Raw genomic sequence first — 21,636 nt, 5'->3', positions numbered from 1 at the left:
AGAATGCCAATATCTATATGAGTTTCCTCAAAAGTCTTGATTCCAAGTCCACACCCACTAGCAGGAGAGCAAACCTCCATTTCTGGTATCTAGGGACATTCACATCCAGGGAAGTCAATGCCTGAGAAGAAGCTCACCTTAGTTTGTCACAGAATCTCTTTTGCAATAATTCAACAGTGTTCAATCTTGTTGGTAGATTCTTCATGGCATCCTTAGATACATCTTTTCTATCATACAAACTATAGAAATGGTATCATTCATAATAGGAAACCTTAGCCACAAGGACTATCTCTTTCTGAAATAACTCACTCTAAGACACCCTATAGACTCATTTTGCTTTAATTTTTGGTATTGGTCTTTCAACTTGCTTGTATTTCAAATACACATGTCATACAACTTTTTTAAGACCAGAGAGAACATTTCAAATCACTCTGCATATAGCAACAACAAATGTTGGAGGAGGATGCTCAAGACCTCTGTGTCATGGAATATTTAAAGGCACATGATATTAATTTAGTGATTGGCCACTCTTGTGGGGCTGTACTCACAGTCCAGTGCTTGTGTATGACTGAAAATGCAAAAAAAGATTTTGGGATTTGTTAATCTGTCAGAGATGCTTTGTATACAGGTGAGCATTTCACCATCCTCATCTCAAACCAATGTTATATCCATCTTTTTTTAGAATGACTTTAATACAGTGGTTTCTTGAGTTCTCTCATTTATACTAACATTTAGGTTGAGTGTTTGGTGAAGGCACATTGATTAAAAACATTCATGCCTAAGGATATCACATTCTGGACAGCAAGACCCACAAGGCAAAGTACTATTATAAAGGCATGGATAATTATGCCAACTTTGATGTCTCACTGTCAGTTGGAGATGGATTTTTTTGGGCTGCCAATATTCTGATAATCCATGGCCTTGTGGACAGGAATATGCCAGTGTGTTTCATGCTCTTTTGAGTCATTCAACAAGCATTCATTGATGAATATTTTAGCTATACCTCATTATATGTGAATATCTTGAGTAAATGAAACTCTGGAATGCACTCCTTGCATCTCATGATGCATGCAGACTACTTTTATACTGGGTGGTATACAGAGGTCATACAAACCATCTTAGATTAGTGAGATACTCACTTGAAGAGAAACTCCAGTCAGGAATTTGGACTGAGACAGTGATGAATCTAAAGACTTCTATGGATGGCTGCCACAAAATCTAAGAGCAAGTGCTAATCAACACAGAATCCAAAGGCTGATTCATATGAGTCTAGTCATGCACCTCCATGCAGTGACTAATGCATTCTGTGAGCTAACTTTTATATCACTTTGTAAAGTAAGTACTTGTAAGCTGCATTGGTCTTTGTCATGTAGATTCATACTACTAGCAAAGTTCTTTGAGCATTCTTACTCTTTTCTTACTAACTCTTAGTCAAGCACAGTAAGTACCTTTAGTAATAACTATTGCACTACTTGGTGAATGAAGTCAGAGTCTTAGTAAGTTATTACTGCACTGCATGACTATAATATTGAATTTTTCATACAGTGAAGATCCTTGTCTAAATCTATTAGAGTGTCATTGAGACTTTGACACTGTGGGTGGTTTAAAAGTATATTCAGAGAGCATCAGGTTCAAAGTTTGAAAAGCCATCTTTGAAGACTTTTCAGAGCCCTTCACCTCATGAGTTCAAGTAAATTCAGTGAACAAAAGGCTGGAAAATGATGTGGCATACATCTATTGAGTTTGAACTGACTATATGAATCATATAGTAATGACCACTTTACCAGAAAGTTTCTATCTTAGAGATTCTTACTCCTTATTTACTTGGAAGACTCTAGCAAAAGATAATTCAGGCATTCAGTGAAAACCTAACAGTAGAACAAGGACTCCAAAAGAAACAAGTATGATGATTATGCACATGCTAGTGAGAATTTGAACTGTTGAAATTGAACTAACATCCCAAACTCACATTTGCACCAGACATTTGGTGAGTAACAAATATTTTCACAGAATGTTAATGAAATAAGATGGTTCAAAGTGAGGAGCTTGGACTCAGTATTATCACCACTCAGCATATTCAAACACACAGAGCAGAGGCTAATAATGATAAGTGCCATATGTTAAAAACAAAGTAAGCTGCCAATTATTATTTAATGAGAAAGAGATGAGCAATTCACCAGATTCAGAATCATTGATCAATCCAAAGATTCATCAGAAGTTGAAACTACCTGATGGTTGAGCTGCACTATAAACAATGCTTTCTTTCATTGAAGTTTCACATCTAAACAGATGCAATCATTCTGGTGCAATAGAAGGTCATTATTGATTAAAAAGTACAACAAAGTATTCTTGACTGTCTGAGTTCAGTTTTGCATAAATTTGGGATAATTTCTTGTTCAAGTTAATGTTAGAAAAAATTGCAACAAAATACTCAAGATAGTCTAGATAAAACATTCAATTTATGAGAATAGATGCATCAAAATGTGAACAACATAGTGGACCCTAGAATCGAACCAAGATCATAAACCCACATTTATAATTGCACTAATGTATCCTAGCAGCAAGTGATTTGAAAGAAGAATCATACATCACAGTATAACCCAAACTAGATCCTATATTTATAGTCATACAACCATATTATGCTATAGATTTTACAGGCCACACAAGTGCCATGTGCTAGCAGTCAGAGGCTCTGACAGTGTCTGCGATTCACATATCTGATCATCTGCGCCGGAGATACTCTCTCGAGGTCATGCTCTACATGCAACCTTTCGTCATGGTCCATTTGCTATTGTTGTGGAAGGAGAACTTTGAACGTCACCCTTGGGTCACGAACTTCTCGGAATAGACAAGGTGTCAACGAGGGGGGGCTTTCAATTTTCTGATCCGGTGAAGTGGGACATGGAGCAGAACGCGACGGACATAGAACTTGAAGTTTTTCGCGAAGTCAGGACGTTTCTCTTCGATCCACTGAGATCATGTCTTTCCTTACCTCTTATTAGCAAAATACCATGGTCGTCTGAGGAAGAGCGGCTGCCTTACCTTGACTTCTCTGAGTGTACATGTGGTGAATGCACCTCCATATATTCTTCCTTTTCTTCGTCACTAGAGACATTTCATCAGTGGTTTGGCGAATTGACTTTAAGTCAGTTTATGTTTTATCCCGTCCTGGATGAACAACGGGCGGGGCCGGTCATGCTGGAAGTGTGCCGAAGAATGGGAATCGACGTAGGCGTTGACATCTTGGATGATGAGCTTGGTGGCATTGGCCATCATAGGAGATGCCACACCGGAATCGGAGACAACGCGCTTGTCTGTGACGACCAGCGTATACCTTCCTGTTCCTCCGGTAGATTCTTGGCTGAGATACGTAGTGAACAGACCATGGGCTGACGATCGAGAGGAATATTGTGATGAGGAGAGTCCGGTAGACCATGTTCTCTTTGTCACAGGAGGATGGTTGTATGACCTAGTGGGGACTGATGGCGTTACGCTCCTCCATTCATGGGAAGATGTCTCTACTTCCTATCTCACCCTCTTTCCTGGAAAATATTCTGCTGTCTGTATGCCTAGCTTCAGGCCTGATTTTCCTGGATGGCTTCCTCAACGGCACGACAATGAAGAACCACAGACAATTGACACCATGCTAGTCAATGAGGATGGCGATCAAGGACACACGTGTTATATTCCTCAGCAATTTCAAGAGCGATGGTTTTCCTCTTCTATCGGTTTTAGATAAAGGATCAACCGCGCCACGTGCCGGTGCTGTTGCGGCTTTTATACAAGTGCGCGTGGTAGGGGAGGGTTGTCGAAACGGCTTATTGTCTAGTTGTGAAGAGTGGAAGTGCATTTGAGCATCGTGAGCGATGGGGACGCATGACGCATTGCGCTCCCACCTCGTATGAAACCTTAGAACGTGTTCTCCCCCGACGACTCGGAACTATCAATGAGTGTCGATGTCAATATTTAGGAATTAGAAACGTCGACAGCAGGTCAGGAAGCACAGTTTTTGAGAAGGAGAATGCAGGTCATTTCTGATAGGGTGGTGAAGCTCCTCTGGAGAGAAACAGGGCATATATAGTTCGGTGCGGTGCTAGACATGGCCATATCGATCCTGTTATTGTGTTGGCCGCATCGTTGAAGAAAAAGGTGTACGTTATCCATCGCAGGTGAGCTTGGTACAACTGGTTTTGAAAACATTCTGACTATGAAACCGGCGAATTCTGGGACTGTGCAGTTTCTCGGATGCAGGAATTTGATTGTACTGTTGGGTTGGCGGAGGATATCAAAGTTGGGACACTCTGTCATGACTGTCTTGTATCCTAATTGACCTTTCTTGTTCTTTTACCTCTCCTCATACTTGCAAAATACACGGGAGAATTAACATATACCGAACGAAGATTTCAAGGGGCCAGCAGCAAAAAAGGGACATCTAGATTGTTGGTCGCTCGCTCCGTCTCTAGAGATCATCGTGCAATATTCACAACTGAAATGAAACTCGTCACAAAATACCCTTCATGTATTATAATCTATGATCGGAAGATCTAGCCTACGACTGCTTGGGACTTGGCAGACAGTTCCACATTTTTCCCTCCTTCAGAAATCCACCTCATCCTCAAGAGTCAACGTTTCTGACCGAAGAAAATGAGGCAACGGCGACGTGGACGTTGCAGCATCAATATACGTTCGCTCCGATTCCGGCTCTGATTCATTCTTCCCTTCCACCACCATGACCAAACTTGGAGCCTCAAAGATCTGTTTACTGTACACCAGTGTTAGCGTACGTGAAGCTACTAAGCACCACATGACTAAAGTCGCGACCGCATACACCGCTCCCCAGACCCGAAAGAACGGAGAGTCCAAACTTTTCGCAAGGCTCAGAGTAAGGTTAGCGTACACGCCCTGAACACCGAGTTGGAGCCATGGAACAAAGACGATCAGACAAAGCACACCACTTACGTTCGGGAAAATGATGCCCCATATTTCCAATTTGAAGGGAACGCGGGTTTGGCGGAGGACGGTATACATACCGAGGATTGCGAAGAAGAGCCACATGGATTCGAGCGACCACAGGGCGACGGCGGCGGTGGTGCACAGGACGTTTACCGATTCGCCCGTCGTTCCAGCAGTCAAGAGTTCGGAGGACCCGTACGGGAGCGGGAGCACGGTTCGGAAGAAATGTCCCAGGAGAAGGATGGTGTATCCTGCCCGACCTGTCGGTCCGAGAGGGAGGAATACGGAGTATACACCAGTACCTGACGGGAGGCCACGGACAATGAGGCGGAGGAGGTATACTGTTAAAATCATCAAATTGACCGAAAGACCAATAGATACCATGAATACGGAAAACGTGGCGGTGATTAGCGCGTGGTTAAGGGAGTAGTTGTATAGCGAGGAGGATAAAACGGCGCCGCCTGAGGATGTGACAATCAGACTTATGACTGGCAGTAGCCAAGCCGATGTCATCGTCTGCATTGTGGGATGTTTATGCGCTATCATCCTAGAGATACCAGATCAGAACCCGTTAATTAGCTACACCGATTTCTGAGGAACGCTTACATCCCATGAAGCGTACCAAAAAAACACAGAAAAGAACCTGCAACATCCAACCACCAAAATGCCCAGATGACATACAGAAATGGCTTGTCACCAAAACTATAGTCCTCATGAATAAGACTGACCGCAATAGCGAGGAGAGTGATCGCGCCTGTCGGGAAAGCACAGATGAAGAGCCTCTCGACGGGATGCCGACACAGGATGCCCCATAGTTCCGGGAACATGATGAAACGAACGACGGAAATAACGGTGAAGAGGATATATAGACAGAAATTGATGAAGAAAAACACGAGGGTGGCGATCCTCATTCCCGGGGATCCCGATCCATAGGGAAAGTCGTGGAAGAGGATGCTGAGGATCCCAGTGCTCATGTTCACAGTGAACCATGCCGGAGAGAAATGTCTAGAACAAAACGTTTAGTCAAATTGAGATGGTCGCCGGGACCGATGGGATAATGAAACCGAGCGCACCTAATGACATCTTTGAAGGTTTTGTTAGAAGGATCTGCCATGAAGTCTGGAGTATGATCGAAGGGGAGCGGGGATCATCGTTTCTGCCAGGGCAGATTTATATCTGAGGAGAAAACTCTTTTAATCGTGGTATCGCCCCGGTATTTAGTACTGCTTACCTGGTTGTTTTTTTTTTCATGGAATAAGGAACGGCCGCTTTTTAAACCTACAACATTATGAGCCTGGGAACGGTCCGTTAGTGCGCAAATTAAACTGTACACAGCCACAATTCAAAGAGAACTCACGAGTCAGTGTCGCAACAACTTTCCATTAGTAAAGAAGCTCCACACTGGTGTCTATTCTTCATCTGAAGGTAGAGGATGGGTGCCTGGGCGCGCGTCGGATCAGGTCTCGTTGAACTGCCCTACTTGCACGGACGGTGGCGTTCTGGGCAGACCAGGGCGTCTGCCGTCGGATCTACTGGTCTCGTGATATATGCCTGCCAGACGCCGGTACTTGGGCCCTATGGTGTGGCGTTGAGTCCAAATTGACCTGGAGATGGACAGAAAAACGTACGGATTTTCCAGAAGATGGCACAGTCATTGATCTCCGAACGGACCCCGGTTTCTACTATCAACGGTTAAAGGAAATGTAGGTACACCGTTGATAGTGATCCCGCGTTTGCTGAATGGTGCATTCAGTTGGGCAGCAAAACAGAGACGCTCTCGAACACGGTTGACCTGATGGCAGTCTAAAGAATCATGAAATGCCAAATAACTGTACTAGTCGATTCAAATCTCCAAATGGATGCGGTCCTTGAGTGGTCATTGATGCGCGCCATTGAAAGCGGATGCAGTACCACCCACCACGACACAGATGCACCGAATCTGGTTTCGAGCAAAAAAAGAGGAGTTTCTTGGACATAAAAGAAAAGCGCGAGCTCTCATTCCGGTGTTTAAAAATTTCTACAAGGCAAGGACACGAAGCTTCTCCTTCCCGAGGGTTCGTGGAACAACCCTATGTGCATTGCCTACGAGCCATATACATGGAAAGCTCTATACATGCACCGAAGCCTGGACTCAATTGTGAGACGCTAGTGATAGAAAAAAACAGAGACAACGCACCCGTCCTCTAATTACAAAGGCGCCTAACCAAACGAACCTGTGACGATCGGAACGTATATATCAAAATCTGCCTTCGGTGCCCACACATCCGCTTGGGTCTACACTTTTCGTCAAATATTGGCATTCAGCGCGACAAAATATACGTACCAATAATTTGTGTGTGACCAGTTGTTCCTCCGCTCGTAATTGAAGAAGGAAAAGATCAGTACTTTGGACCCAGGAGTGGGGTAAAGCACACAGACGTTTAATCCCTAATGACGGTCGTCTCCGGCATTGACAAAATATTTTCGCCCACATCCTCCATCTTCATACCAGGCACAGCGGAAGGTGAAACAGATGTCCAGAGCAGAGTGCGCTGAGGGTATAAGCGAGCAAGGGTGCAGGGAGTATGGCCTCCGCCTTTTATGGAACGTCTTGCTATTTCGTCCTCTTCATCGGCTCTATTAGTCATTAGCCAGAAAAAAAGTGAGCCGTACGCACTTCACATCCGCCATCGACATCCCTATGGGCACAAGACCAACTCGTCGCAGTCACCATCGTAGCTTTGCATAAGGGTCGTTCGTCGTTATGCTGAGGGCCTACGTACTCCCATGCCGTGGCTTAGATCCGTTTCCCATCTGACAAGAACTAGAAAGGCCGGAAAAGGTAGCAGAGCATTCGAATAGGCGCTAAAAATTGAATATATGCGCCCCATAACGAGGGAATTTGGTATAGAACTCACGGAGGAAACCCTTCTATGCTCCCATAATCCATCCACCACGACACTGAAAGTGCCTTTTGTTCGCCTTCCGTGCACTGTACCGTATATATTTGCGAGAAGGGGTCCAAGTGCTAATGGCTTCGAGGCAGAACCCATCCACTATCAGTCGAATCCCTTTTTCTTGGTTCCTACTACGGTGTTATGGATCGTTACACGGTACGGCTGCATCGGATTCCATCATGTGTCATCATTTTGATGATCCTTGGGATGGTAGAGGAGAAGCTGATGAGCGGATACAGTCTGCGCCCAGGAAGAAAGTCGAATTCCAGTCATTAAACTTCATCACATATGTTAGTCATCAGTAGCATAGATACAGCCGAGTTATACGCACTTAGTCGCATCCAAGTGTCCACGTGGCCGTCTACGGCAAGTGCCCACTGCCTTACTTCCAGACTCTTGGCGGCCGAATTCTCAAAAAAAAAAAGTGCACGACTCTTCAGGGCTATGTCTTATTCAATTATACTAAACAGTCAGGAAAAATGTATTCACATCCACGCTAATGAGCTACAGGGATTCGAACCCTTCACCAGGCTAAAGTTTATAAAATCAGCTGCACCAAACTGCTCAGAAATATGAACAGGTATTTCCTTCAACAGTGCCTTTGTTGCAGTATCACTAAAGAAAACAAATCATATCATGATATTGAATGACAGCACAGGAACGAACGAATGGTTATGAGACTCAGCAATGCCTGAGCTCTGCAGGTATTGTACAGCGCAGAGATCAAGAAAACGAACTTTTATGCAACAGCGACACTCTAACAGAGGGCTCGGAAAAGAGTAATCACTGGTATTAGCTGCAAATAAAAACGTAGAAATATCGATAGATATGTAAGAAATCTTTATCATTAGTGGAATTTGGAAAGTTAAATATTGCAACGCAGCTAGGATAATGTGGGGATCTTGACAAGATAGGCAAAAAGGGACAATCACAGCAGCAGAAAACAGCATGAGAAGGAGAAAGGCAAGCCCAGAAAGCGGTCATCCTCGGACCGGTGATTGACAAAGTGGAAGAAGGGACCCATCTGGATCTACACTTCAACAGAGTCACATGGACATATGCCACCGTTTGCTTGCTCCAGCACCTTCTATCCCTAAGAACTGTCTTCCTGCTCTTACCCTTCAATACGAACCTCATGGCAATATATTATCACCTTGAACGAGGAGAAAAAAGCAGAGGAGGAGGAGCTGCTACACATGCATTTCAAGCAGGATTGAGCGCTTCAGCCGGTGAAAATTGTATGACTCGTGCGTATTTTTTTTTTTTGCTTTTTCTCACGTATTCACGGTTCTTATCGATTTTCCAGCGCCAAGACATATCTCTTTGAGAAAGACAGCTATACCCTAGAAAATCAGATCGTGCGGTGCTTGGCGCAGGACCACGGGCGTCGTGCCAATGGACGACGAGCAATCGATAGCCCTCAACGCTCACTTTCACCCCGACGCCCGTTCCGGCCGATTGCGACTTTTACATTCTTGCTAGTAGCCTCCATAGCGACCATGTGGGGCCCTCAGCGAGGCACGACAGCATCGCTCTAAATGATGGGGCGTCTCCTCTGCATTCTGGTCAATAAAGATGTTCTACATGAAGCGCAGAAAGAGAGGGGCGTGGCTTTGGGTCGGGAAAAGGTTGCTCTGCGTGTCTACAGGGAAAAAAAAAAAAAAGACGAGCGATGCAGGCCATAGTATGAATCTGTGAGTATAATTTCATTCTCTCTGCCTTCGTCATGTTCATTAGTTACACTAGTTACGTACGCCGGTGCTTGACCTTATCGCATCGCAGAAACTACGGCTGGATGACGAGGACGTCTCAAGCACATGCTTGACGATGGGCGATGGCCATTGGCTTATTCAAGGCTAGTACCTGCACCTTTAGTCCGAGGCAACACATCCCGCCTTCCTGTATTTTTCTCCAGCATCTCCCCACCATTTAGGGCGCCAGTCTCAGCTGTTCCTTTTTTCCTTGATGCAAACGTGGACGTGAGGTCAGCTGCGAAAGATCTTTAGGTCCGGATGACGGCACCGTGATGAAGGCACCGTCCCCGTCCATTATCAGCTGCTCCCCAACGTCTGTTCGCAGGTCGTATTTGGCAGAATTTGATTCGGCGGATTTTGGACTTAAGACTTCGAAGTTCGTGCTGTCTGGATGGTAGTCTTTATCCATTTCTGCTTGAAGCCATGGCTGGATCGTGGCGCCGTTTTGGCTTTTACCAATAATCATGATCGCCACCATTGTTGTATTACGTTCCAGCCGCACTGAGTAATAAGGGGATCAGATGATTACTGGTACTAGCCATGTTGCTCTGAAGTGCATAGGGTCTCGTCATCCCTGCAACATGACAACATCGTCCCTATCCTGGCTCTCGCTCTGAAGCTTGAGTGACATATCCCAAAATCCTCATAATAATCGAGTTTGATTTTCGGTTCGACGACCGAATGTCTGTAGAATCCTTTAGTCAGATATAAGAGCGTAGTTCCTAGAAAGGCGACGTACACGTCCAGCAGATGATGTCGAATTGTATCAAGTGTTGTTGGTTCAAGAACGTCCCGACAATGGACGCATCGCCAACGTAACGGGTCGAGCTGCACACCATTGGAGGGATCCGATTCCACACTCTCAGCCAACAGGACCTCGAAATTTTCAGGGTACGATGGGATGTTCCCTACCTGTGCGTGACTATCCATGTGCTGAATCTGATAACGTGAATATCAGCAATGCCGTGAGCGAGAGAAATAGAAGATAACCACAAATGAGCGCCATCCATATATATTCTTGAACCCTCCAGAACTAAGATTCGCCCTGTGACAGATGAGACAGCGGTAATAGTACTCCAAAGTATCGATATCTCGTACTGTCGCCGTTTCTGGGTCAAGACCGACCGCCCAAGTCAAGGTCGACATAAAAGATGTTAGGGTTTCGTGTCGAGCCAGGCAGTTCGAATTCCATGCACATCTCTGCTCCAGGGTAGAAAAGACCGTTTGCGGAGGATTTGGCGCCCGCGTACAGCACTCATGCGCCAGCACTTCAGGGTAGAACAACTCGCGAGCCACACATACCCGGCAGACAAACACGTTACGAGCTAGCTGGAGGAAGGCAGTCTTTTGCTCAATGGACTCCATCTCTGAATCCACTAATATCCTGATGAGCTCGGTGTGCGCATGCTCCGTCCATTGTTGGTGGAACAACCCTAGAAGCGGACGAAAGCTCTGGTTATCAACGGTGACATCGTCGGGAAGGTCGAGGATATTTTTGACTAGACGGAAGGTACAGAAATCCATTGGGGATGGAATGGTAGTGGCATAAGGTGATCCGGACGGGAAGAAGGACGAAAAAACGGAACTGGCGATGACCAAGCGGGATCTAACGACCGAAGTGTGTTCGAGAGCAGTCAGTGTAGAACGGTGTTTGCCGCGACGTGCACATTCTCGAGACACAAGGATACGGCCACGAACTTGAGATACGCGCTCTTGGTGTATTTGTTCCTTGCTCGCATCTTTTGCGAGCTGAATGAGAACCTCAGATATCTTGGACCAGCCTGTAATATATGTGTCCTAACAAGAGTCATTCCCTGAGGTGAAGGCTGGAGTGCTCACCTTGTTGTGTAAGGGCTCTCGGCTGCTTAACGAGAGGATGTCGATGGAAGCGGGACGTAAAACCGATATGATCGAAAACCTTTCCGTATCCGAGCGCTTTCAGTCTCTCCGCTATGCTGAAATGGGTCCTTTAGTGAAGAAAGTAGCGAGCAGAGCGTATGTTGCACTTACGCAGATGCTCTATCCATTTTCAGCTGCTCGAGCTCTTCTTGGCGCTCTTGTTCCCTCTTTTGACACCATGCCTCACCAATGGATACAAACTAGAATTGGATACGCTCGGTCAAAGATGAGATAGAGAGCGAAGGATACGTACAGCGGTCACTTCCTCGACATATTTGTGCCTTTCGTAACAGTATGCCTCCTTCATTTCTTCAGGAAGGTAAAGATACTGAGCTTTGACGGCCTCAAATTCTTCTCGCAGACATCGAAACGGTAGGCATCCTTCCCGTCGAACTGAGGGTAATTTAACGTCTGTTCTCTTGGTGAGCGAAGACGCGAAACTTACTTGACAACACTTTAGTAGGGACGAGTGTCATGATCAAGGACAGCTGGTCCTCATTGCCGGCTACCTCTGGATGAGACATAATACTATGTAGATTCATGAGTATTGTGACAAAAAGAGATGAACCGAAGACTTCACTGCTTGCTCACGCATTTAGAACATATCCGCGTTCGGAATAGAAAATTGATGTGGCGTACGACGCTCTTACAACAAAACTGGCAATCCAATGAGGGGCCTGTAGCTGCCTTGAGTAAACAAGCTTACATGGCACATATTCATGAACAATAGGTTCGCCCATGCTGGCTCAGAGAAACCTGATATCGGGGATGGACATTCCACCGTCCTACGAGCAGCCTTCCAGATAGCCGTCGATGACCGACTCATGAATATCGAGCGAAGGTCCTTCGAGGATCGCGCCAGCTGCAGGACGTCCTGTGGGCTGAGGAAGCTCAAAATCTACAGCCAAAAGAGTTAAGCGCCCAATGAAGATGGTGGGCGAGATGAAGACTCACCTCGAGCCACATCTCAACAGGCATGGATAGAATCCCCTGGAGCTTGCCTACACGAGTACGTCTTGGCGCCATCACTGAATGCTGGTAGTAGGTTGAAGAAGAAGAACAAGGTACTTGTAGCGCATGCTGCTATTAAGTACTTACCAACACGTGTTCAGGTGCAACACGGGTCAGCTGTAAGCTCGGTGCGAATACTTTATTTCGGGAACTCGGAACTTTCTCCTAGCCATGGGCCAACTGCGCCACGCCGTTCAAGCTCCCTCGGGTCTCAGGGCGAATCAGATCTGCTTCCGTCGCGGTGATGGTATGATCATGGTAAATGGGACAGTTACGCGTCTCCGAACTCATAACTTCCTAATAGACGCGTCCCATCCAGTCTTGAGCAACCAGTTCGTGAGTTCCGTGCTATTTTTGTTCGCTGTACTAATGGCCTCTACGTCGATTGCATATCAACAGCTCCGTGGGTACCTTTCAGATGTTAATCACGATAACGATTGGACTGCCGTACTGCCGAAGACTGAGATGTGATCGCAGGTCAAAATGTTTTACAGAAGAATACACTATCGACGAAATAAATTAGTGTCAATACAGTCGACGGAGGGGTAAAATAAAAATTTCATTGCTCCTTGGTCTCCAGCTCCAGAGTCATTGAGGCTGTCTTCGCTCTGGTCCATCACTGACCAACGGCAACGGGAGTTGTTATGTCAACATGGACAGGGTAGTCCGATACTGATTTCGGTCCGTCGAACTAATCGGCTGTTCCTGCTTTCCCAAGATCTCTGCAGCCATCCGTCTAACCCAACGCAGACTATCGAGACGCCTGATGCGTCTCACGCTCAACACCGAGACCTTCACCTGTGTTCCGTGGTATAATCAGGGCGGCCTGCATAAGTGACTACACGCTGATACCAATGGCCGCGAAATCAGGCCTTTGTCCTTCAGGAAAGAATTTCGACAGTAGACGAAGAACAAAGTCTATGACTGGGATCACGAATACTGACGGAAGATGGAAATGAGCGGTATCCACGAAGAATGATGGTTCGCAGTACATCCAATACAGGGCGAGATTCATGTTGTTCACGAACGGAGGTCGGTGGTAGAAAGGGGCGCTGTCCTTATTCCTGATTGTGGATGCGGCGACGGTCGAATAAGGGAAAACAACCGGATTCGGAGACAAGGTCCAGTATAGCGCCCGGTATCCGGTGACGAGACATCTAGTGGAAGAGCCAGATCAGATGAACTGTACGTCTTACGACCCTTAGTAAAATACTATGACATTCGTAGCCCGTCTACGTTGATATCCGCGACACAGTTCTACTTGACGCTCGGATCTCATGTCGGTATATGATAGCAAGACGAGCACTCTACGACACTCAAACCGTCAGACGTGAGCGAGGGAAATAGATAAATTGCGCACACTTAAATTCATCAACAACCAGCAATTCCGTCGTCCCGTGTCCGTGCTGCAGGTAAATTTTCGAGCGTCTCGACGAACAATAACTTTTGTGGGGCCAACATAGGTCCTAGAGTGGTGGATAGGGTATCCATCGAAGCATACGATCCTCCTCGCAATGGTGGTCAATATATTGCTCTTCTTTCCGCTCGTTGTGGATATCTGGCTGGCCTGCTTAGAAGGGAAAACAAACCAAGGACGAATTTGACACACGCCTAGGCCTTGCGATCTCTTTGGACAACATTGTAAACTCTTCCTCGTCATTGTAAAATCTTACAGAACCGGAACATCTTAGTCGGCGAGCAGCGAGGTAGACTAGATTATTGGTGGTGCTTGGACTGCAAGCGGTGGTGAATCGAAGAGCGAATGTCCGACATTTCGAGGATATCCGTAAGGAAGAGAATGGTAAATATTAAGATAAGAAAGCGGTCAGCAAGCTCGACAAGGTAGCTCTGCAATCTCTGCTGGGGACTGTCAAAGTGGAAGAAGGGACCCATTTGGATCCACACTTCACGCCAATCGGGACACGTGGCCACGCGCCCCCTTTTTGTTTCCTTCTTTCACCATGTACAGCTTTGTTCAGTACCGTCTGTTGTTGAGAAACGATTCTCTGCCACTGACAGTCCACCCTGTATTTGCGTAGTCCGGTTCAGCAATGCGCACGGAACCCTTGGGTGTCCTCCGCCAACAACTGCCACTAGGCAGTGGCAATTTCCTGGGCTATCGCCATCCTTTTGTTCCCTGTCGTCCCAAGAGACCGTATCCCTGTCCATATTGTCTGTGGTGCCTATGCGCAGCCTAGATATGACGTGCCAAGGGATGGAAAAACGGCAGTGCACACAAAATGGATAATCACTCAATATGACGAGGCGTGTTTTCCCAAATTCTGGATAAAGCAGTGATTTGGGAGGGAGAATTTCTTTGCGGGTGGCTATATGCGTACCTGGATGCCATGGTGATGGTATAAATGTTGTACTGGTACAAACTGGCGAGCGATATCGCTGGCCGTATCAACTTCGCTGTCGGTAATTCTTTGTCTTCTCGTGTTCGTCATGTTCATTCAGGGGCGCGGTTTAAATGCTTACCTTCATGGCCGGCATAGGGTGGTTATATGGCCGTTTAGATGCGGTAGTCAGCAAGGGAGAGTAGATGAATCAGCGTTTTGTAAGTCCTTTCTACATTTTCTCACCTTCATTGATCTAAGTTTTACAGTATCGTATATTTGGCTACGCCGTAGCTCCATTTCTTACTGCGAGGAAGGCAGGAACAGACGCAATTCCTGAGGCCCTTTGCTTTTAGATTCCATCAATTCAGAAGGCGACAGAGTAAAGGGGCACATTCTTTATGTTCTGTAAGTGATATGTCTATTTCTCTTCTTCAAACACGAAGATGAGGCCGATAGATGACAATCACCGAAGTGGTAGTAGTTTGCAGTTCCAGAATTCCGGACAATACAACTTGGCAATGGCATCTTTTTTTTCTTCATATGCCTCTTTATCGCTAAAATAGCCTGCGTTGGCTTGTCAATCCTTGAATGTACCACAGAGGTTCGCTTTATACATCAGAGATGCGAAGGCACGCGAAGCTGGAGGACGAAGGAAAGCATGAGATTGATGATGATGGCGAGCGTTTTACGTCCGGATGTATAGACTCTAAGGCAAAACACCGCAGGCGCGATTCCCATCCAGTGTCGCGGAACTTCCGTTCCTTCCAATGAACCTGATGGTACGTGTCTTTCGTTCATGACGATATCGTGCTACAGCAGGCGTCGTGGCGTTCATGGTCTTTGTTTGATCACTATTGATCTACCTGGTTGAGGTATCGACCCGTCTTTCAGTCAGCTTTTTGGCCGGAGCGACAGCGGAATGTCCGCATTCTGGATTCCACTCTATGTGCAGGACCCTGCATATCTCGGAACGTTTTATCCTATTCAATATGTCGATCAGCGGGGCAGTAGCCTATGAGTTCTAGGATACGTTGAAGTATAATTAAGGACCATTATATGAACGACGACCATCTCTCTCTTCTGGGACTACAAGAGTCCGAGCATTTCCTGCTTTAAGCTGCTTTGTGGATCCCTGCGATGCATCGCGGACGCTAATGCCAGCGCCTGAAGAGAGATGGGCTGTAGCATGCAACAGTCAGTCTTGGTCTTATCTCTTCGAGGGTGATGAGCAAGTGGTATTATTATGTCCTATTGATTTTTCTGTCTCTGTCCATGAATAGGATTCATCTGATGGGAATGTGGATGGGGTGCAAATGACGAGCGATCTCTTTGTCTTGTCCTTGTCTTTGAGAACGATGAATGGATCACACAATGTCTGGCCGAACCAGTATATCACCGCTTAGAGCGGAATAACATTATTCAGGTACGATGTCCATCATACATGATGAAATTTTGGCTAATTCACGTATATGTGTAATAAGAAAGCGAGATAGCAGGATAAGATACTATTCAGATATTTCTGTGACAGCAAGAGCACTCAACAGTATTTGAGAAAATTTTTACAATGTGTTTTATCTGTTCGCAGCTGGAAGAATCGTCAGTATACATTTAGGCCACAAATCCACCCGCTCGCTCACCATCACATAATAGGATAGTAGTAGAACAGTTACCCTGCGTGCTCGTGTCGAAAAGCTCTTCGACGTTCGGCAAAGAGTCGCTCGTGTTCTTCCGCGTGCATGAGCAATATGATTTTTAAACCGTGAAAGGTAACCACGGCGCATGTCATTGCTCGAGGACATACCTGCATCCTTGTCTTCAATTCATCGGCGTTCTTGTGATAGTTGTGTGCCTTTTTCCAAGTGTCCTTCGTTTTGGATGCGTACATCAATAAAGAGCGTGGGCTGGCGACGGAAACGCGTTGCCATGCTTCAAGATTTTCTCTGGCCAGTGTCAATACGTCAGCTCGCAATCTGAAGTTCAGTGGGGAAGGACATCATCATCAGGAAGGAGCCGTGCTTACTCTGCCAGTTTCAACTCTTCTGTAATCAAGACTTCGCGGTGCTCATCAAAGAGCATGTGGATGTCATCGATAGTGTCCTTGAGACATGATACGACCATGCAGGGCGACACCAATGGCCGGACGATGAGAAGATAAAATAATAGGCCATACACGATGATGCATTCTTTTCTTCCTGCTCCAACAGATTGCAAGACGGCGAAGGTGAATTCCAATATCGTCGAACTACGGGGTTGGTAGGGAGTTGGAAGATGGGATTCCATTGAAGGTTGCAGCTAAAGGGCTTACTCAGTGTTTTCCCAGTCCTAATATATATCTACTTGAATTCACCCTGCTTTGCCACGACACCACTGCTTTTTGGCATTACATTTAGACCATATCTCTGCATACATGTCCTCTGTTAATCCGAGCATAGGCCCAACCTTGCGGTATCGCAGGAGCTACGTATCTACCGATCTGATCCCACGATATGGTGCAAATTCTAACTCTAATCTGGGAGGAACAGAATTTGCGATTGGCTCTCTTTTGGATATGAATCTCAGGCCCGAAAAGTTCTTCTCGAAATGAGCATACTTCACTGTCGCCGTGCTGGAGCTATGGGTGTCTCTGGGCTCTGGCCAAGACATCTGTTCGTGCACTGGGTCTGTTCGAAAATGGTGATTGGTGCCCTCCCAAAGTATGCACTAAAAGTGTGGAACATATTTTTCCAGTAGTACTGCACTGAGCACCGGTCTTTGAACAAATGGACCATTTGCTGGTTTTGGATGTGCAGAAACCACCCCAAAAGGTTAGAAGATGTTTCCTTTTTCATATAATAGTAATGGAAGCAAGTTTTTTTCTGTGCAAAACTTTCAAACGTGTATTTGTAACTAGTTATTGTTAACTTCTGCTGGTATTTCTTTTTTAACATAAGGAACAAACTCTGGCCATCAATTGCGGCTCTGCCACAGATACTGCTGGGGTAAAGATATTGCCACCCTTCCTGCTTCTCAGCCTTCTGTGCCGTGTTTCTAGTTCTTGTGATGCTCCAGATAAGAACTTATTTTGGAATAGGTCCTGATGCTGACACCTTCTTTTCCCTTCATTAAATTATTTTGGATCCAATGATTATGCGCGAAGACTGCCTAGCCACATGGTTAAGCGTCTTCCGAGTCCCGCCGAGCTCCACGCTCTACAGGCTTCGCCTCGCCATTTGTTTACTCTCGACCATCACCTGGTGTTCTATGTCCTGGAGTGTCTTCTTTGTTTCGACCCTGATTTCAGGAATTGAATAGGCTGGCTCATTCAGCATCTCCACCACGTCCCTGCTATGTTTCGTCGCAATGCCCTGGAAATGGGGATTATGTTGAGGGTAGACACCAGCGGCGAGCAGGTAGCGATTGTCAGGCCCCTGATCAGCTCAGCTTTGAGGGCTTGGGCTTGGCTTTGGCAGGCTCATGCTTGTAAAATCATGAGCCCAAGTTCAGTCAGGCTCAGCTTGGGATCAGGCCCGGGCTTCATGCAGATGAACACTATACATATATTTTCAAGATTTAAGGACATGGATACAACTAGATATCATTACATGAACAATCAGTATTCCAAAGCCACTCAGGTGCAGTGTTACTAACAGCCTTTGTACTTTGCTTCAGAGGTGGAAATAATTGTCATGCATTCTTTTCTTTCTGTTACGTTGTTTATGCTCATTCTATCTATCAGCCTTCTGATGTGTAACAGGATGCATAGATGTCGAGTGGCTCGATGTCACGACACCAGCCGGGGAGCATATATATTATCATATATCAACAGTTTCGTCACCACGATGAGTGACCATTTACAACCATTTTAATCTGGATGCCCGGCAATACTGAGGGATGCGTGTTTAGATGCGACAGGAGATCCACGATGAACTTGAAGCAAAGAAGGGTACGACACAGAATGGATTTCTTTGTGAGTGAGCTTTTTATTGTCCCATGATCGTCGTGCTCATGGGTTTCCTAGCAGCCGGGCGCTCACAGCATATTTCTTCCCTGTTATTATCGGGAAAGGATACCAATAACTCCCAAGCTCTCTCTAAACTTCTCGCCAGGACCTCACTTTTCCCCAAATGCTGGGTGATTTCATGAAGGACTCAGCTCTTGCAGCGTAAAAATGCTGGCAACGTTCGAATTCCATGGACTAGTAGGGAGAGATAGCAGTTATTCTAAGTAAATATGGTCCTTCAAATGCCCTCATAACCTAAGCAGTCGCATGTCCCTTGACACCTTCCGGTATTCTTCCCCGGCTCACGAGTAACTTCTCAGTAGAGCTCACAGATACGAGAAGCCTAAAACCGTGAATGACGGATTGCACACCGGTATAAGGTTCTTTCCTTCAGCCTGCATCCCTCGGAGACGCTGAACACTGTGAACACTCAAAAATGACAATCAACTGCTAGCGCCGACTTCAGCGTCGCATCCTGGAGGATTGCGCAAGATAACAGTGCGTCGTACATCTGGTCCCGTTCCGCGCTGTATATGAGGTCCCGTTCTTGACCAGGAATAACTCGAGTCTCGAGGAAAGGGTGGGTAAAAGATGAATGTATGCATCTTTGGATGTGAAGCCCGGAAGATATATATATAACGTTCTGCGAGTCCCTTTTCCGTTTTCTCACCTTCATCGGGCTAATTTTTCTCAGTGCTGTACCTCTTCTTCAGTAGTGATTCTATCTACGGCGATGAACAAGATAGTTTGTTCTGAGGCACGTTCCTGTGGTGTGGAACAGCGTCACTCGACGATGGGGTCTTCCCTTCTCGATTGACGTTCCATTCTGCAATCCTGCCCTCTCCGTCAGCTCGGATATGCTACGGCAGAATTCTGGAGCACTTCAGTAGATGTGAACGTCACACGGAAAACTGATCGACAAACCGGAGGGCAGACATCGCAAAAGAACATGTTTGGGTCCCTGGGTGATGCCAACGTGGTTTCGCAGCAAGTGTACGTACTCGTTCTAATGGCACTACCTGCCAACTGACGCTCGATACCAGACTATTCTCGATGATACGCTCTGGTCTTCTCCAGTGTCCTTTACTGGTCTCGATGTGAAATTACGCACACTATCTTTTGTTCAAGTGCAGCGTACATGTGTCTAAAATCAGAGGACTTTTTTGGGCGTTGCCTAGTACTCGCGGAATTCATTGGTCAAAGAACACGCCGTCCTCATTCCATGACAAGACACCCCACGCGCGGTTCCATTCAGTGTCAGTCGCGTGCCTCATCCGCCAAAAGAGAAAGCCTGGTTCTCGCGAGTGAGTGTTTCAACTTGGCTCTTAGCTGGTATAAAATGTGGAAAGTAGTCTCACTAAGCTTTAGCCCGGCCTGACAACCAGCGTATCTAGTTCAGGCTTCTCAGCAGCTACATCACAACTTGGCAAATAACTTCTATCATTGTCGCCAGATTATTTCTCCTGTCTTCGACGCGCTCGCTGACATCTCCTATGTCGCCGCTGAGGGCTGCTTTAGCGGCGGCCAGCCAGGGACCTGCGACGCTGCGAAGATGCCGCGTATATGTTCTGCCACGGGTGCTTAACGTTAACGGCGGCGAAGTGAGTACCACTGTCCCTGTCCTCGCTGATCAACCACACTGACATGAAGTGCAGCTTGGAGACAGCGAGAAGCACTCGCGCTGCTACAATACCGCCTGCGGACACAAGTGCGACATGCACACTTTGAACACAGAGTCCTACGAGGACGATCACTAAGGCGGACTGCGCATCTGGCAGTGTTCACGAATGGAAACTGATGATGTAGATTTCAGTTCTTATGGCACCTCTGGATCGATAGCTGATGACCTGATCGATAGGGAGGAAACAAGCCCATCAACGCCATCGAATATACCACTGACCCTAAGAGGGGAACCCGCTATGGATTCAACCGTTATGTCGTGTTGCATTGTGCAAAGATGTTACCCGCTTGATAATTAACAGAAAAAATTAACGAACTAACTTCAGTCAAATCAATTCTTGATTTACTTGCCGGATCCCAGACAATAGAGCGAGTCTTGCGCATGTACAAATGAATCCAGCTCTGGACGTTGCGAGCCGTGCCGAGATTGACGATATTGGATATCGGCAATCACGCCAACGTTCTTTCGGTCAATGTCCTCTTCAGAGTACCAACCTGGTAACAGGACCCACTTCATGGTTCAAAGGACAGTCCTGCTCCTTTGAGATACCGTTGATCAGGTTCTTGTTGATAAACCTAATGAGCAGAACAAATGCGAAAAATAGTAGGATCGATGATATTACGCTTGCCATGTATCAAGAAACAACCTGTGTCTCTCGACCCATGGGGTTAAACCAGTTGACTCAATTTCTCAAGGAAGTATGTGCATCTCCAAGTCATCTTTACCCAGGCGCAGGCCCTGGGGTCAATTTCCCAACGCCATCCAGCGTAATGGCCACGATGGCTGATGCGTTGAGCGGTAACGGTTCATCATCTAACATCGACGACCATCTGAGGACAGTACCTCCAAGGCTCTTTACGCATTTATCCAGTTTTTTCACAGAGAAACCGGACGATAAGCTGGTCATATTTCAGTATGATTGCTTCAGTATGTTTGGCATTGATAGTCCCAAATGACATTTCTGATATCATATCCTTCCGGAAGGTCACGGTTTGGAACAAGCACTGTGAGCCAAAAATACAGCTCGGTTCTGTGGTTCTGGGGGAAAATCGTGAGGTGCCAATGGTACAAGAAAGTGATG

At 46.3% G+C, this 21,636-nt stretch overlaps 8 protein-coding genes across 8 annotated transcripts; 5 read left to right on the top strand and 3 right to left on the bottom strand.

Moving 5' to 3' along the window:
• Window positions 1-4,596: 4,596 nt before the first annotated feature.
• BT62DRAFT_923072 (uncharacterized protein) lies at window positions 4,597-6,067 on the bottom strand (the record flags this gene model as incomplete). Its single annotated transcript, XM_043184473.1, has 5 exons — window positions 4,597-4,902; window positions 4,960-5,500; window positions 5,576-5,596; window positions 5,635-5,958; window positions 6,027-6,067. The coding sequence occupies 5 exons, from the start codon at window positions 6,065-6,067 to the stop codon at window positions 4,597-4,599; spliced, it is 1,233 nt and encodes a 410-aa protein (XP_043035359.1).
• Window positions 6,068-6,384: 317 nt separating this feature from the next.
• BT62DRAFT_936736 (uncharacterized protein) lies at window positions 6,385-6,724 on the top strand (the record flags this gene model as incomplete). Its single annotated transcript, XM_043187180.1, has 2 exons — window positions 6,385-6,528; window positions 6,582-6,724. Coding segments are annotated over 2 exons (223 nt in total), but the record flags the coding sequence as incomplete, so codon positions are not given.
• Window positions 6,725-7,812: 1,088 nt separating this feature from the next.
• BT62DRAFT_1079800 (uncharacterized protein) lies at window positions 7,813-9,484 on the top strand (the record flags this gene model as incomplete). Its single annotated transcript, XM_043179524.1, has 4 exons — window positions 7,813-8,045; window positions 8,104-8,179; window positions 8,225-8,259; window positions 9,196-9,484. 4 exons carry the CDS (start codon window positions 7,813-7,815, stop codon window positions 9,425-9,427), a joined length of 576 nt encoding a protein of 191 aa, XP_043035357.1. The 3' UTR covers window positions 9,428-9,484.
• A 902-nt stretch (window positions 9,485-10,386) lies between these two features.
• BT62DRAFT_466709 (uncharacterized protein) lies at window positions 10,387-12,620 on the bottom strand. The gene is made up of 8 exons (XM_043181031.1): window positions 12,497-12,620; window positions 12,249-12,440; window positions 12,123-12,199; window positions 11,988-12,070; window positions 11,796-11,935; window positions 11,654-11,742; window positions 11,483-11,598; window positions 10,387-11,424 (listed from the first exon to the last, which is right to left on the bottom strand). The coding sequence occupies exons 1-8, from the start codon at window positions 12,566-12,568 to the stop codon at window positions 10,598-10,600; spliced, it is 1,596 nt and encodes a 531-aa protein (XP_043035356.1). The 5' UTR covers window positions 12,569-12,620; the 3' UTR covers window positions 10,387-10,597.
• A 104-nt stretch (window positions 12,621-12,724) lies between these two features.
• On the top strand, window positions 12,725-13,024 carry BT62DRAFT_1011169 (uncharacterized protein; the record flags this gene model as incomplete). The annotated part of the gene is made up of 2 exons (XM_043177753.1): window positions 12,725-12,800; window positions 12,858-13,024. 2 exons carry the CDS (start codon window positions 12,725-12,727, stop codon window positions 13,022-13,024), a joined length of 243 nt encoding a protein of 80 aa, XP_043035355.1.
• A 2,486-nt stretch (window positions 13,025-15,510) lies between these two features.
• Window positions 15,511-17,175, bottom strand: BT62DRAFT_1011167 (uncharacterized protein; the record flags this gene model as incomplete). Its single annotated transcript, XM_043177752.1, has 6 exons — window positions 15,511-15,705; window positions 15,776-15,907; window positions 15,986-16,074; window positions 16,566-16,620; window positions 16,697-16,835; window positions 16,916-17,175. The coding sequence occupies 6 exons, from the start codon at window positions 17,173-17,175 to the stop codon at window positions 15,511-15,513; spliced, it is 870 nt and encodes a 289-aa protein (XP_043035354.1).
• A 1,966-nt stretch (window positions 17,176-19,141) lies between these two features.
• Window positions 19,142-20,631, top strand: BT62DRAFT_1011166 (uncharacterized protein; the record flags this gene model as incomplete). The annotated part of the gene is made up of 8 exons (XM_043177751.1): window positions 19,142-19,161; window positions 19,198-19,247; window positions 19,329-19,372; window positions 19,725-19,867; window positions 19,918-19,971; window positions 20,029-20,178; window positions 20,328-20,475; window positions 20,530-20,631. 8 exons carry the CDS (start codon window positions 19,142-19,144, stop codon window positions 20,629-20,631), a joined length of 711 nt encoding a protein of 236 aa, XP_043035353.1.
• Window positions 20,632-20,944: 313 nt separating this feature from the next.
• BT62DRAFT_1011165 (uncharacterized protein) lies at window positions 20,945-21,565 on the top strand (the record flags this gene model as incomplete). Its single annotated transcript, XM_043177750.1, has 2 exons — window positions 20,945-21,482; window positions 21,540-21,565. 2 exons carry the CDS (start codon window positions 20,945-20,947, stop codon window positions 21,563-21,565), a joined length of 564 nt encoding a protein of 187 aa, XP_043035352.1.
• Between the last annotated feature and the right edge of the window lie 71 nt (window positions 21,566-21,636).

The sequence above is a fragment of the Guyanagaster necrorhizus genome (assembly GCF_019112545.1).
Source record: "Guyanagaster necrorhizus MCA 3950 unplaced genomic scaffold BT62scaffold_34, whole genome shotgun sequence".
NCBI classification, from domain to species: domain Eukaryota; kingdom Fungi; phylum Basidiomycota; class Agaricomycetes; order Agaricales; family Physalacriaceae; genus Guyanagaster; species Guyanagaster necrorhizus.
The sequence above is the reverse complement of the archived record's forward strand: the minus strand, read 5'-3'. Positions and strand labels throughout refer to the sequence as shown.